At 33.7% G+C, this 16,542-nt stretch overlaps 2 protein-coding genes across 2 annotated transcripts; both read left to right on the forward strand.

Annotated features, from left to right (window-relative positions):
* Positions 1 to 300: 300 nt before the first annotated feature.
* On the forward strand, positions 301 to 1,566 carry LOC123318247 (craniofacial development protein 2-like). The gene has a single exon (XM_044904863.1). It carries the CDS (start codon positions 301 to 303, stop codon positions 1,564 to 1,566), a length of 1,266 nt encoding a protein of 421 aa, XP_044760798.1.
* A 7,351-nt stretch (positions 1,567 to 8,917) lies between these two features.
* On the forward strand, positions 8,918 to 10,141 carry LOC123318248. The gene has a single exon (XM_044904864.1). The coding sequence runs from the start codon at positions 8,918 to 8,920 to the stop codon at positions 10,139 to 10,141; it is 1,224 nt and encodes a 407-aa protein (XP_044760799.1).
* The last annotated feature ends 6,401 nt before the right edge of the window (positions 10,142 to 16,542 follow it).

A 16,542-nucleotide genomic window follows, 5' to 3' on the forward strand; every position in this document is an offset into this window, starting at 1 on the left:
ATAAAATACCGATCCAAAAGCATTCATGATTACTAGTGAGGTATCTACTGATGAAACCTTGCCAACACGCAGTGGCTCGCGTGGCATTGTATTGGCCATGAAACCCTACAAATGTCAGATTTCAAAACCAAACCGAAACTACCCCAGGTGAGTAGGTAATCTCACACTGATTTATTAGTCTGTCCCAAGGATTCTGGGGGGGACAAAAATTTGACAAGAGTACGTTCAAAGAAACAAACAGTTCTCAAAATTGCAACCTTAAACACTAGAACTCTACTTTCAGACGAAAGTTTTACTGAAATGGAAAAAGAATTAGAAAACATAAAATGGGATATAGTGGGAGTCGGTGAAGTCAGAAGGCGAGGTGAAGGTCTTGAGACCCTAAAATCTGGTCACTTATTTTACTACCACGGAGAACAACATGAGTCAGTGGAAGGTGTTGGGTTCTTCATAAACAAAGAAATAGTGAGAAATCTCAGAATGGTACAGCCAGTTTCCACTAGAGTAGTATATGCCATTCTTAGAATAAACAACAGGTATGATGTAAAAGTTATTCAAGTCTATGCCCCAACAACGGATCATACAGACGAGGAAGTCGAAATTCTTTATGATGATTTGGGTGCAGCTCTCTCAAACAATCCTTCACATTTCACCATTGTATGCGGCGATTTTAATGCCAAAATAGGAACAAATATGGATCCATCAGAAACGGCTCTTGGTAATTTTGGCAGTCCAGGGCGAAATGATCGTGGCAACACTCTTTTAAATTTTCTGTTGGAGAAAAACCTTTTTCTTATGAACAGCTTCTACTACAAGAAACTCCAACGCAGATGGACCTGGAAGAGTCCAGACGGAAGGACAAAGAATGAGATCGACTACTTTATAACTGACAAAAGACATATATTCAAGGATGTAACAGTCCTGAATAGATTTGCAAAATCAAGCGACCACCGAATGGTAAGAGCCACTATCGTACTGAACACTAGCTATGAACGACACGGAATGATCAAAAAAAACCGAACGAAGACATGGACACGCCCAGGAGATGAACGGAAATTCGAGGAACATCTCAGCAAAATACTCCAAGATAAACCCTTATCCAATGATATTAACGTCTTGAATGATGCAATAGTGGAAGCAATAACAGTCGCCCAAAAGAAATGTTGCCCAACAAGACCGAAGGAAGAAAAAATCAGCCTGGAAACGCACCACAAAATGGAACGGAGAAGAACACTGAAGAGTGAGAGAAACGCTAACCAGGATGAAATAAATAGACTGAACAAGGAAGTAGCAAAGGCAATCAGGAAAGACTTAAGAAAGTACAAAGAAGAGAAAATCGTTGAAACTATCGAGGAGAATAAAAGCATGAAGGTAATGAGACGCAAACTAGCAAGTGGGAAGAGAGGAATTGTGAAACGCAAGGACAAGGATGGAAATATCACGTCGAACAGAGAACATTTGCTACAAATTGTGGAATCATTTTATGGCATTTTATACAAATGCACTACAAACCACTCTAAATCCAGAGGAATACCTGAGGAGAAGGGTTCAAAATCAGGGCTCTGAGGATATTCCGGAGATTTCTCTGGATTAAGTTAATATGGCTTTGAAAAAGATGAAGAATAATAGAGCTCCAGGGGAGGACGGTGTCGTCGCTGAAGCGTTAAAGATAGGAGGACCAGTAATGATGTCCATGATACAAAAACCTGATTCAATAACCATACTTCTGCACAAAAAGGGAGATATAACGGACCTGGAAACATACAGACCAATTAGTCTCCTTAACCATCTTTATAAACTCTACACCAGAATTATAACAAGTAGATTGGAGGCAAAGCTGGATTTCTATCAACCACGGGAGCAAGCTGGTTTCCGCTCGAAGTACGGTACAAACGACCACCTACAGTGCTTGAAAACCTTGATAGAAAAAACCATTGAATATAACCGCCCTCTAGCATTGATATTTGTCGATTTAAAAAAGGCATCCTTAAAGGAAATATCCCAATTCGTTTGAAACGAAAAGCATTCAACCAATGCATATTACCGGTTTTGACCTATGGCGCAGAGACACTAACTTTAACTAAGAAAACCGCAGAAAAGTTAAGAGTAGCACAAAGGCGAATGGAGAGATCGATGCTTGGCCTGACCCTGAGGGATCGAGTGAGACATGAAGAGATACGCCGACATACCGGAGTAGATGATATTATACAACGAATCACTACACGGAAATGGAAATGGGCTGGCCACATTGCTAGAATGGACGACGGGCGATGGACCAAAAAACTGTTGGAGTGGAGACCAAGAGCTGACAAGCGTAGCCGAGGCAGACCTCCCACTCGATGGACGGATGACCTAAAGAGGATAGCGACAAATTGGATTGCAACAGCCAGAGACAGAGAGAACTGGAGACGTTTGGAGGAGGCCTATGTCCAACAATGGACTTGAAATTGGCTGTATGATGATGATGATGATGATCTGCTGATGAAAAAACTTCAGCATTATTTCGTCAGTATCGTATCATAATAAGAGGAATATTTCAAAATATCATCAGATGTCGCTCAAATTTGACATAACTTACAATGACTACAAAATTGTAGTGGCGGCAATTGTGAAATTTTGCATAAGATGGCGGTTTAGAAGAACAGATTATAAGGCAGTAGTATAGCAATGTATGTTCTAGCTCAAATTTGACCTTGAGATATTAGAAATCGTATGAATATGGGGGCCCTGAGTAGTGGGGCGCGGAGCGCTGGGTCTCCTGAAAGGGGGTTCCATTGTGGGGGTTCAGAGATGTAGTTGTATTTTGGGGCCGTAATAAAAAAAAGAAAAAGGGGGAAAAAAGAATCTTGAAGTCGACGGGATTCGAACCTAGGATAGTTTTATATAATCCGAATTACGAGGCGATCGCCTTATCAACGCGGCCGCGCCAGCTCGCTGATAAGGAAATTGAATTGTTGGTGATACGTTGATGACGCGATCATGGACTACACGTGCCGCCTGGGAGTACACTGAACCCTGAGATGTCACTGGGGGGTCTGAATGATGTAAAAATATTGGGGGCCCCAGAGTGTCGCCTCCAGAGTATCGCCCCCCAGTTAATTGAGTACTGAAGGTCTGGATTGAATATATTATATTTGTGATAAATAAAACTATCTAGGTAATTCAATGTTTTTATTGTTCTATAACTACAAATGTATTTCATTTCAACTGAATATAATTATACTATGAAAAAGGTTAATGATGGCATATTCCATGGAACTTCTTCGACTTCTGATCGGAAATCATCATTTTTTCAAAACTTTTTATCATCTTCTGCTTAGTTTCATAGACTTGAAATTGTTTCTTCAGATTCTGAATATTCTTGAGGTGCTCATCTAGTCTATCCATTTCAGGTGGTAGGACAATGATACCTCAATTCTAAAGTACGTTCGTTGAATCAATCCAAGAGTCATGCGACTTGTCTAAGCCCAACCAACGAACTAAGACTTTCTTTCCATTTCTACGAAGAACTTTTTCCACTAGAAATACATCTGAATATTTTACTTTCTGTAATTCGAACTCATAAAAAGCGCCCCCTATCGGACGACTACTGGAATCCTCAAGAAGATATGTTACAGGATTGATTATTTGAACTTTTTTTATTTTAAAAATCTCTGTGGTCCAGTTGGGTGTGTAACCTTTCGAGAATATATGTTTGACTTTGCTGATTCTCACCATATCATTAACCTTAAATTTTCCCTTCCAGCGACCTTAATATGGTTGTATCTAGTATTCAATAAACTCTGCTCATTATTTTTATTAACATCACATGGTTTCATTCCAATAGTACGATGTTTCGTCTGATTATATTCATTAACAATACTGGATATGCTGTCGATCCATTTGTATGTTCCATGTAAACTGAAGTATTTAAACAGTTTTTCCTTAATAGTTCTTATAACTCTTTCTGCTATAGAAGCTTTGGTTTTGGAATAGGTGCAGTAATGTATTATATCATTTTCCTTCATCAGAGATTGAAAATTTACATTAAAAAATTCCTTTCCTTGATCTGTTTGAAGATTTTTCGGTTTAACTCTGCTATCTAGCAAAATTTTCTTGAAAGCGTTCGATACTTCCACACCGGTTTTTGTTTTAAGCGCTCTCACTCGAACAAATTTACTAAAACAATCTATAACTACTAAAATATATTTAAAATTTTTATTCTCCTTCGCGTAAAGATCCATTTGCGCTGAATCAGCTTGCCATAGGTCATTTAATCCTTTAATTATTGTTCTTCTGCGAGGGAAGTTTTTGCGAATTGGTTTGTGCAGTTCTCGAACCACTTGTATTTTCTCCTTCGTATACATGAAGGGTAAATTTTTCATCTAATTGTTTGATTTTATTATTTAATTTATTTAATGCTTCTATAACCCTATCTTGAAATGCGTTTAATTTATCTTCCTGGGACTTCAAATATACATCAAGTTCTAGTTTCTGATAGTATTCGTGCGAAAGTGAAGACAATGTTTGATTGCTTCGCCTTAATTCTTGTTCGAAATACTCAAACCTCTCTTTAAGATTTTCATCAGATGTCTGTTGTTTAATGTCAAAATTAACTAATCTATTATTAACTTCACCCTTAAATTGATGAAAAATCAGTCCTAACTTCCCGAATTCTGCGGTATTTAATTTGATTTGATTATGTATTGTATCGAATTGAATATCTACATATTCCTTATTAGCGCTATCGGAATCGGCAAGAGGTTTACCAACATTACATAATTTGCGGTTACCGAAATCAAAGTCACCATCTGCGGTTCGCAGAAAGATAGGGATAGTTGATTGAATATTTCTTAATTTACTTCTATGAGAAGAACGTCCGAACTTATCGAGAGACATATTGAATTTATCACTTTGTTCTCAATGCAATTCAATATATAACTTTTTCTTTTCGAAGCTCCTCGACTATTGACTCTATTTCATTATCAACAGATGTATTTCCGGCAATTTTGGACGCATATAGTAACCGAAGTCTACTAACAATTTCGTTTACATCATTCCAATAAATATACTCAATAGGTTTTTCGGTGAATGACATTAATCCATGTCCAGTTGATGGTTTTATGATTTCACGATATTTAAATCCTTTATTCGCTTTAACAGGATTATTAGAATCTAATTTTCTCCTATGAACATTAGTCATTTTCAGTATTTTACGATAATTTTCTAAATCAGATTTATTATACTCTTGTGGCTCTTTTTTAAAGAGCAAATTATAAAGCCCATCTGTACCACTAAACCTTTCATTACCAATTAGTAAGTCGCCAGTTTTCTGATGAAAGTCTACAGTTGTTTTACCTAAGGTCCATTTTGAAAGTTTATGATTATATTTAGGTCCGTCAGCATGATCATAGTTATCACGTTGTGTTAACGCCGAATAAACATAATCTCTGACCCTTTCTGGATATTGTTCCAAATAAGTTTCGGCATTATTGAAATTGCTCAATTCATTTAGAAACTGTTCAGATTCATTATTATCTCCATCGATAAAAACTGAATCATTTCCTCTATGGTCTTTATCATCATCACCATCATCATCATTTTTTGATGTAACAATTTCTTTTGTAGGTAAAAAATTCACTAGTTGACGTTTCAAACCAGTTTTTTGAGGTTTATTGAATTTCAATTTTGGTGTAAATGGCGAGGGCACTTCTTCTTCTTCTTCTTCTTCTTCGTCATGCGTTTCAATCTTATTGACTTTCTCTTCTTCTTCTTCTTCGGGTGAACGGAAATGTGATGGCTTCATAATGGTACTCATTCTCTTATATGGTTGAAAAGATATCTCCTGAGTTCTTTTACGAGGAAAAACTCTATTATCTGGTGTTGAAGAAAATTGTGGTTCTGAAATCTTCTCTAGTACTTGCAGATTCTTCAAATCAGTAGTATTCTGGTTAACAGACTTTTTACCAAGTTCATCTTCTATACGCTTGAGTTGTTTTGTTATTGGAGTATATAGCCTTTCCAAAGTTTCATCACCCTCAATTTTTCCAAGTTTAAGTCCAGCATGTTTTTTCTTAATATTCTGAATGAGTTGTTGAATAATAATTTTCCTATTCCGAGCTGATTTGATCTTCATGTTGGAATGCATCGCATACGAATAAATATTAATCATCTAGTGCTATATATTTATCGAACCCCAATCGATAACGACCATTGTTCAAATCAAAGTCTTTAACAATTACCAAAAATCCAAAATTGTCATTCCAACAGATTCCACAAATTTTTTTAAATTCATCATATGTCATATCCGGTGACACATGTTCATTGAATATATGTTTAAGATTTACATCATCTTGTTTGAATATGACCAATATATTCGCATTATCTCTTATTATGTGTTTTTTGGCTGCAACATATGTCTGACATAAAAATGCTACATCTATGGATTTATGTCTACCCATAGCATAGTATGATTTAATCTTATCTTGATTTTCACCTAAGACATCGTCAAAAATAAAAATAGAATTTGCTTTCGCATCGTTTGGTTCGTCAATTTCAGCATTCTCCTTAAATGGGAAATACCCCACTCCAGGCACTTTATTTAAAATATGTTCTAAAATCTGGTATTTCGGCTGGTAGAGACTTTTTGAGTAAATATAGACATTTTCAAAATTCAAACCATTTAAATCGAAAATTAAACTCAATAACGCATTTGACTTTCCACAACCACTTGGACCAGCAAATATGAATCTACAACTGTTTGGAAAGAGATCACCATGTTTTCTCCTTTTTTCAAATTCATAATTATCATCCAGATAATCCAAATTAACAACTGGGAGCACCGTTTGATGTTGTTCAATTCGTATTTTCCCCATTACTAAGCAGAAATCCATATAGATGATGAATATATAGGACTATAAATATTGAATTCATTATGTAATATTGTCATTATTATGTTATCATTCGGAGGTGGAGGTTTAGTGAATTCAATAATTAATAAATTACCTTTCGAGTTACATTTGCCTGGATATCATTATTGTGGCCCTGGAACAAGACTTTCAGAACGTCTTGCTAGAAACGATCCGGGTATAAATAAACTTGATGAAGCTTGTAAGGAACACGATATAGCTTATTCCAAACATACGGAATTGTCTGATAGACATATTGCTGATAAAATATCAGAAGACAAAGCTTGGGAACGAGTGAAGTCCAAAGACGGCACATTTAAGGAGAAAAGTGCTGCCTTGCTAGTCACCGGAGCAATGAAAATGAAACGAAAGATGGGTATGGGTCTTCGGAATAGACAAAAATCTTTCAGAAGTTTTGTCTTGAAACCAACTCATAAAATTTTAAAGAAATCAGGGGGCGATGATTTGAGAAAATCAACGTTGATCGCCCTCAAAACAGCTCGAACTGCAATTAAGAAAGCAGGTGGAAAGAAAAATATTAAAATTCCCCGAATCATACCATTCGAATCAAAATCCGGTGGAATTCTATGACTCATACCCATATTCGCAGGACTGTCAGCATTAGGAACCATGTTAGGTGGAGCTAGCGCTGTTGCCAAAACGGTAATTGATGCTAATAATGCTAAGAAAAAACTGGAAGAAGATCAGCGACACAACAAAGCGATGGAGTCCATAGGACATGGACTTTTCATGAGAAAATCCAAACGTGGATTTGGTTTATATATTAGAAAACAGTCAAAAAACTAGATAAGCTACCCAAACGTGCCCTTTATGATTATGAAATCGAATCTTTTGCGAGAGAAATGAAAATAAAACATTTCCGAGGTGTTTTCATGAGAAATACATTACCAAAATTCCCAAAGAAGAATGAATGCGCAATTCTCAATTTAGATTCAGTTGAGGGTCCTGGAACGCATTGGGTGGCATATAGAAAGTATGGTAATGAAGTTGAATATTTTGATAGTTTCGGAAATCTCAAACCTCCCAAGGAACTAATTCATTATTTAAAATCCTGCAAAGTGAAGTACAATAGAGATACTTATCAACAATTCAATACATCCAATTGTGGTCATTTATGTTTGAGATTTCTAATTCAATAAATTAATATGATTGAAGAGATTTTTCACAGTATATCAATCATGTCGATGTTGTTCACACTCAAAAATCGATCATCAATTTTATCGATTGATTTTGCTGTTCCCATAGAGCTGAACAGTAATTTCAACTATGGTTTGGCTTTGATAGGATTCTATACATACAACACTATCCCGAATGTTGAAAAATATAATAAATTATATTATTCCGTGGATGGTGAAGATAAAGTCTTGACCTTTCCTATTGGAACTTATGAGATATCAGATATGGAGGAATTCATTAAAAGAAAACTCGAACTAGAAACTGGAAATAAAGAGGAATCTCCATTATTCTTCTTGAGACCTAATAATAATACTTTAAAGTGTGAAATATTTCATGAAAAATATGAAATTGACTTTCGACCGGAGGACTCTATTGGTGCCCTATTAGGATTTTCATCTAGGCTTCTCAAGGCAGGACAAGTTCATGAGTCAGATTTACCAGTGGATATCATCAAAGTTCGAACAATAAATATTGATTGCAACTTGATAGAGGGTTCATTTATCAATGAACTCCCATCTCATTCACTTTATGAATTTGCGATTAATAGTGATCCTGGTTACGGAGTGAACGAGATCCCCAACAAGGTGGTATACTTACCTGTAACAACACATCGAATACATAATATCACAGTGAAAGTTCTTGATCAAGACGGTGAATTGGTGAACTTTCAAGGCGAGGAGATAATTTTGAGATTACAATTGAAACGATGCTCTTAGTCGTTCCATATAAATATCAAACTACATACTACAATCAATCAGTTGATAAACAACAACTATCAAAACCACACAAACATCTTTCTCACGAAAATTGGATTTTCCTACAATCAATTGGTCATGTTGTCCAATCACGTTTTCAACCTCTATCAACCCGTAAACACCGATGAATCTATAGTAAAAATCGGAAGTCGAACCTATTTGCCATTCGTTAAATCCTTCAATCATTCCGATGTCATTGAAATCACGATAAATCGAACAGACTGTTGGCTTTTGATGCATGATGCTGCTATCATTATCAAAGGAAAAGTACAGAAAACAAAAGGCAATAGAGATGTTAAACTAGTTCAAAATGCTGGAGCATTTCTCTTCGATTCAATTATTTATGAACTCTGCGGTATGGAGATAGAGAATGTTCGAGATCCAGGTATTATATCAACAATGCGAGGATACCTAATTTATGAGGAGGATGATTCAAAACTACTCGAAACGGGAGGATGGAACTACCCGAAAACACCAACTGTGAACACAGATGGAAGTTTTATATTCAGAATACCAGTCCACCATTTATTCAACTTTTTCAAAGATTACCAAATGGCTATGTGTGGTAAGCAAACGTTCCGATTCTTCAGAGCACAAAATGATCATAATGCGATAAAAATAACATCGTCGGATCCTAAGGATCATACAGAAGCAAAAATCACCATTGATAGTATGGAATTGAAGGTGAAACATATTTATCCGAATGATATTATCAAGATGGATTTATTGAATGCTATAAGGTCTAATAAACCTATATTAATGCCATTCAGGAAGTGGGAGATTCATGAATTACCATCATTACCATATGGGGGTAATAAGGAGATTTGGGCTGTTAAAACATCTACAGAAATCGAGTGTCCAAGATTCATAATTTGTGGGTTTCAAACTGATAAGAAAAATAAAAGTTCTGAGGACATAACTGAATTCAATCATATAAATATAACAGATATTCGAGCATTATTGAATTCGGACATCATTCCGCAAGAAAATTTACGTTTGAATTTCGATAAGAATGAATATGCTGAAGCTTATCAGAATTACACTCAATTTGCTCAGAGTTATGGAATTTTCAAGAAATCCCCACTCCTGACCTTCAGCGAATTCAAAGAAAAGCCTGTTTTTGTACTGGACTGTTCCAGAAGAGATCAGACGTTCAAAGCTACAACAATTGATGTGAAACTAGAAATAGAGTCCTCGAAGGGATTTCCAAATAATACAAGAGTTTTATGTATTATAGTACATGACTGCATTATAGAATTTAAACCTCTAACAGAAGAAATTAAAAAAATTACTAATTTCTAAGAAAAATGCGTATAATCATATGTGATATTCAAGGGTTTTCGATAGATGGAGAATTCTGTGTTAAGGAATTATCATTTGTATTGGGGGATAAAATATCTCATTTCATTATGATGCCTCCAAAAGAATTTTCATCTCTAAGTGACAAAGATAAGAGAACTGTTAAATTTCTTGAGAAAAAACTCCATGGGTTAAGATATACCTCCGGATACATCGAATATGGAAAGTTACCAGAGATTTTAAAGAGTATTTTACAAAGTGGAGATATCATTTACGTGAATGGACATCAGAAGCATGATTTTTTAAAAAACATAATGATAGGAAGAGAAGTGCAAGTACTCAATGTGGAAGAGCACGGATGGACCCCACCAAAATTCGAGAAGAAACCTCCAAAGTGTATGAGTCACATACTCGATCAATGTATGTGCACTCTTAGTAATTGCGATGATTTATGTATATCGATGGGTGTGTATGTTCCTACCGAAAGTTACATTAGTTAGTAGGCATCTCGAGTATAATGAACGCAACAATGGATAACCCAGAAGCTGTTAAAATAAATTTGGATAAATGGATGACGAATGTTTTTAAAAATGTTAATAGATTTAAAAATTTAAAATGTAAACCACGCTATATTCATCTTGTGGAATGTATTGATACAAATTAATTTTCAGTTATTTCATTATCATTATGTCTATCATGTATGAATTATGAAAATAAAATAGAAAACTTAAAAAATAAAAATAAATAAAAAATAGATTTTGTTGAAGAATACCTCAATTGAAAATATCAATGTCACTTTCATAATCAAAGAATAAAACCACAAATATTAGACTTTACGGAAGATCTACAGTTCACTCGAAGATAAGATTATACATCCTCCATAGAGAGCTATAGAGTATATACCCCTAGGTAATATAGATTTCAAAAAGGATTCCATCCATATTTATCAGAGACCGAATAATGAAATCGGACTATTCCATCATAATGAGTTTTATAGAATTGATTCGAGCAGTTTTGGGGTGATACAAAGTCATGAATATAATTGGATGGGTCTCCCACGTAGTGTGATAGTTCATGGGGTATTGAATACCTAAAAAGGTAAAACATATATCTTTTATAATAATTTTTATTGTGCTGAAATTGATGAATGCAATTTATCAAGGAAATCCATGAAATATATTAGTGAAATATTCCCAACAATTTTTCATCAGTATTCAGATATATCGATGGAACGATCTATTTTCATTAAAGATAATATGATATATGAATTCAATGAATTTCTAAACAGAGCAACTGGATCATATAAATTTGAAATGGAGACACTTCTGAAAATACCATGTCAGTCAGACGGATTACTGAAGCAATTGAAAAATCTTTTGAGTATGATCATAACAAATCAAATCATTATCAGTAACACCAATTAAATGGAGTGGGGATGATGATATATAAATATGATTTTTTAAACGACTTCGATCAGTACTAGAACGTCAAAACTGTTAAAATGGACGTGTATGATTTCAATAAATCTAAAAGGTTTTATAGTTATCTCTGTCAAGAACTACATCTTGCTCTGTTATATCATGATAGTGAAAAATTCTCAAAAGTTTTGAATGATCTGGGATTATTTACACCAACAACAATTTTTCGTGAACTGGTGTTATTTGGAGCACCACAGACTATAATAAGTCAAGTGTTTCAACAAAAAAAAAATAATGATTCATTTATTGAAGATATTAAAGAATCTTTCAAAAAAGATGAAATGACATTGAATGAAGTGAAGCTAATCTTGAATAATTTTGATAGTGTTTCATCCTATGATTTAATGAATATTCAGATGCTGTTGAACGGGTCATCCAAAGACATGACAGATTTTCGAAAATGTTATTCCACAAATAATATTTGGGGTGGATATAAAAAATTGAATTCATTTCTGGATGAAATGGTTAGCTTAGCAGCATATTGTGGGAATTTCATAACAATTTATCATATGCTGATGGAATTCAAGAATTGTGAAATCAATTTCGAATTTGATCCTGAGAACAATGAGAACCACAAGAAGATCCTAAGTATGGTTGATGAAGGGATATCAGGAGGTTTAATGGGTGATGATTATGCTGGGAATATAAGACCTACACAAAAAACGTATTATTATGAATTTATCAAAAACTTCTTATGTCAGAGAAATGATGTATTTTTATGATAATAAAAAGGAAATGCTATAGAATAATTCCCCACCTCAACAATCTCAAATCACATGACTCTTGGATTGATAAATCAAATCGCTTGTAAAACCTAGCAACAATTTCAATTGTGAGTTTGACTTCGAGTGATCAATATGTATAAGAGTGAATTTCATCCGATAAACTATGATAGTTTATTACTGGATGTGGAAAAATCGTTCATTTTGAATATAAATATCCCGATGATTGAACATACCATTGATTTTGGATTGAGTAGTTTGAGAAATTTCGAGCCATCAGTGAAGATATCAACAAACGAAGCGTCTTTACTCCACGACAGAAAGTTATCAATATCCTTCGATATTCTACAATGGATAATGTTCATTGAAATTCTCAACTTAAATGAAGAAAATGACATTAGATATGTGGATGATATTTCTATAATAAACACAACTGTGAACGGTTTCAAAATTATACAATTATGTAGGAATGATAATTTTATATATTTAATTGGTGATGAGGTGACTAAGATACTAGAAATCAATGAAAATTCAATAAAGAAACGTTTTGACATATTAGTGAATCTCAATTTTTCATCTCATTATAGGAATTTTCTATGTGTCATGAATGATATCAGAAAAAATAGTTCTGAGTCGATTGTAAAATTAATTGAAAATTTTTGTAACCTCAATCCCTCAATTGAGAATGTAATACTGAACGAATGTTTTATTTTATATAAAGATAAAATACTTTACGACATGGAAACAATGTAGAAAGGGTTATAATAAAACAACTTCGAATTAATTTCAATGTTTTTTTTTTTTTTTTTATTCAAAATATAATCAGAAATAATTCACGTCGTCATCACCATCATTATCAGAAAAATCATGAAAGCTTTCAGACATACAGTCCCTGGCCATATTATTAGACGCATTGATTCGATGCAAAATCTCAATATTGAATTATTAAATTGAATGTATATGTTACATATACTTCATCTGCAAATGGTTTTCATATATAATATATCATATTCAACAAAAAATATTGATTTATTGATGATTAAACATGAAATTCTAATATTTTGCTGAGCCACCCTGTGTAGCTATGAGAGCTTCATACTATCAATGCAGAATTGTTCGGTTTGCTGTGTTCGAGGATAATGATTTCATATGTGGATTATCGAAATAAAGTCCGAACCTGCAGAATGCAAGACGTCCACTGGAAGACATAGTACTTATTCATACTTAAGTACTAATACTACAACATCAAAAATTAATGTCAAATAGGACAATTTAATGAGATTCGTAGATAAAACTGACATTCTGTGGAAATGAAATTCAAATATTCTGCTTTTTCCTCGGGCAATACCAGTAAATATAAAAAAAATCCTCAGTGCGTCTAATAAACTGGCCAGGGACTGTAAGGTCAGGAACCTCTAGTTTCCAGTACAAGTAGTGAAAGCGTGGATATATTGATAACAGAAATTCAATTAATGCTAAATATTTCAAGGGTGGTGGATTATACACTATTAAATCTTTATAAGTTTTGTCATCATCGTTTTTATAAGTATGACATTTGCTGAAGTAAATATCGATTAACATAGATTCTTTTATTATTAACGCTTTCCTCTCTATATGACATGAACAATTACGACTCAAGCGTTCAAATATACTCAAATATAACTTGAATCCATCCGTTCTCTGATTATCAAACAATGTAGAATAACACATGACTTTTACTGTAATAAAGATTTCGTCTATGGAAATACTGTAAGATATTGGTATAAACGTTTCCTCAGAGTCATCATCATAATCCTGGCTATCATCAGAATATTCATCCTGACTATCATCATCATCAGAATGCCACCACTCAGAGTTTTCATGGAACCATTCTCTCATTACCAGACGATGAGGTCCCACTATCCATATTTCAATTTCATCTAATGTCTGAATTAACCCTTGTAAATATAATACAGTTTTCCCAACGATCATCCATTCTTTGACCGGAAGTTCAGTCAGTTCGTTGTATTGATTCAATAATTTTATTTTGAACTGGTCGGTTAATTGAGGTTGGAAGGAAAATGTCCTCTCTATAGCTGACATAGTATACTTCAGCATTCTATCCTCACCCTTATTTTCTAAAAACTAAACTATTTTATAGTGACCCCACGGAAGTGAATGATGGTTTTCTGTTATAAAACGTTTTGTATCAGTTCTACATAGAGCCACTTTTTCTTGTTCCATTGAATAAACCCGATGATTTTCAGATATTATGTTTCTTTGAGTTATGATTTTACTTTGTCCATCAAATAGACAATTCAAATAATCATCAAATGAAATAACTTTCTTAACTACCCCCTTTTTAATTCCCTTCGCTTTTTTAGTGATATTATTGTTTGAATCAATTTTGAAAGAATACATTTTAGAGCGTAATCCAACAAACTCGCTCATTATAGCACCATTGTTCTCATCTTTCATGAGCCCTGGAACCTTTTTATTTACACGAGGAATATCATAAATATTGCTATCTGGATAATCTGAAGTATCAAAATGGGTGAGACAATCAAGTTTTATTAATTGATATGGATCTTGATCTCGAATTTCATAAATTAATGAATCAGTATCTACATATAATAGTGAAGAGTCGTTGAATTTAGTGAGACTATAATTAAAATGAAAGTCGTATAAACAAGTTTTTGAAATATCTAGTACGGCAGAACACAGGTTTATTGAAGATCAAATTAACTTTTTTCATTTCAATTGCCAATAAATTTTCCCCAAATATTATTCTTCCCTTAAAATGGGGGCTACTTATGAGATTTTTGGCGCCATAACGACCTTCCCATTTGTTCACTATTTTAACTATCCTATGTTTGCGTATGTTTTCCATTGTCTTACCAAATACGGCATTATTCATTAGTTTGTAAAGATTCTTTTCAAAATCGTTCGAAGCCTTCATTCTAAGCTCGGTATTGAGATCAATATAAGATTTAAGCCATGCTGATTGTTTGAATTTTAATACCCTATGGATTTTAGTGAGAACCATTCCGTTCTCTAAGGCCTGTTTCAAATTTCTATAATGTAAAATATATTTCTTCTTATCATATAATGTTGTTAACAATTTAGGTAATTTTGAACCTGGAGGTACTCGATTTTCCGGACAAAATGGTAAATCTGAATGTATATCATGTAGGTGTTTTGGATATTCCAGATCAACTTCTAAAAAATACCCTTCTGGAGCATTATCTGGAATTTGTATCACATCAATATTAGTGTTAGTCCACTCAAATTCATCATATGGAAGAAACTGACTCATTGCCCAACCATAGAGATTATTAACATCAAAGTAAATTATATATGATGATAACTTTTCAGAATCAAATGTAGTCATATACTTATTATTTGCCTTCGCATATCGATTAGAACACTGACTTATTCCACCTCTTATACTCTCTTCAATAAATAATATCATATCGATATCCTTGATAATTTGTAATTTCATTGATGTATATTTCAACATACAATCAAACGTAAACCCCGGGAGTGTATAATACCAAGCTGGATCTAATCCATAAGTTGTATGACAACTTACACGAAATTGTTCAAATATATCAGCTAGTAAAAGGACATCTGTTTTAAGATATAAATTGGAATAGTCTAATAAATTTTTACAATCAAAAATTGACCAGACTTGTTGAGCATGTGAATATTCCTCATCAGTTATATCTTCATCATTCAATTTATTATAAAATTTTTCTCTAGATGGGAGTGTAGTCTCTGTCAATTTTTCAATACTATCAATGTAATCATAGGGATAAATACCTTTTCTAGTAAGCAATTTATAGTGTTTAGCAGTTAAATTTGGAAAATGTGAGTATAAATTAATGAATGAGTCAGGTTTCAAGTAGGTTGCTAACTTTTCAAGAGATGATTCCATAAATCGAATACTATCAATAAACCTACATTTAATTTGATGTCCCTCAAGATGAACTGTGAACGAAATATACTTTTCTTTATTCAATGGTAACACTGATATCTTAGCAAATTGAGAAAAATTTCTTATTAAGAAATGAGAGTCATAACCGCTTAAATTGTGGAAGACAACTGGTATCATAAATGATTTTTTATATTGTAAATTACATATCTTATGAGCCTGTCCTCTTATTTCACCCGTGAAATGATCATGATCTATTACAGATTCATCTCCAGCAGTAAATGACCTCTC

Source organism: Coccinella septempunctata, chromosome 8 (assembly GCF_907165205.1).
Source record: "Coccinella septempunctata chromosome 8, icCocSept1.1, whole genome shotgun sequence".
In the NCBI taxonomy this organism is placed as follows: Eukaryota; Metazoa; Arthropoda; class Insecta; order Coleoptera; family Coccinellidae; genus Coccinella; species Coccinella septempunctata.

Bases quoted from the DNA above. Each gene is read 5' to 3' on its own strand.
- LOC123318247 (XM_044904863.1), top strand. From the start codon at position 301: ATGGAAAAAGAATTAGAAAACATAAAATGGGATATAGTGGGAGTCGGT.
- LOC123318248 (XM_044904864.1), top strand. From the start codon at position 8,918: ATGTTGTCCAATCACGTTTTCAACCTCTATCAACCCGTAAACACCGAT.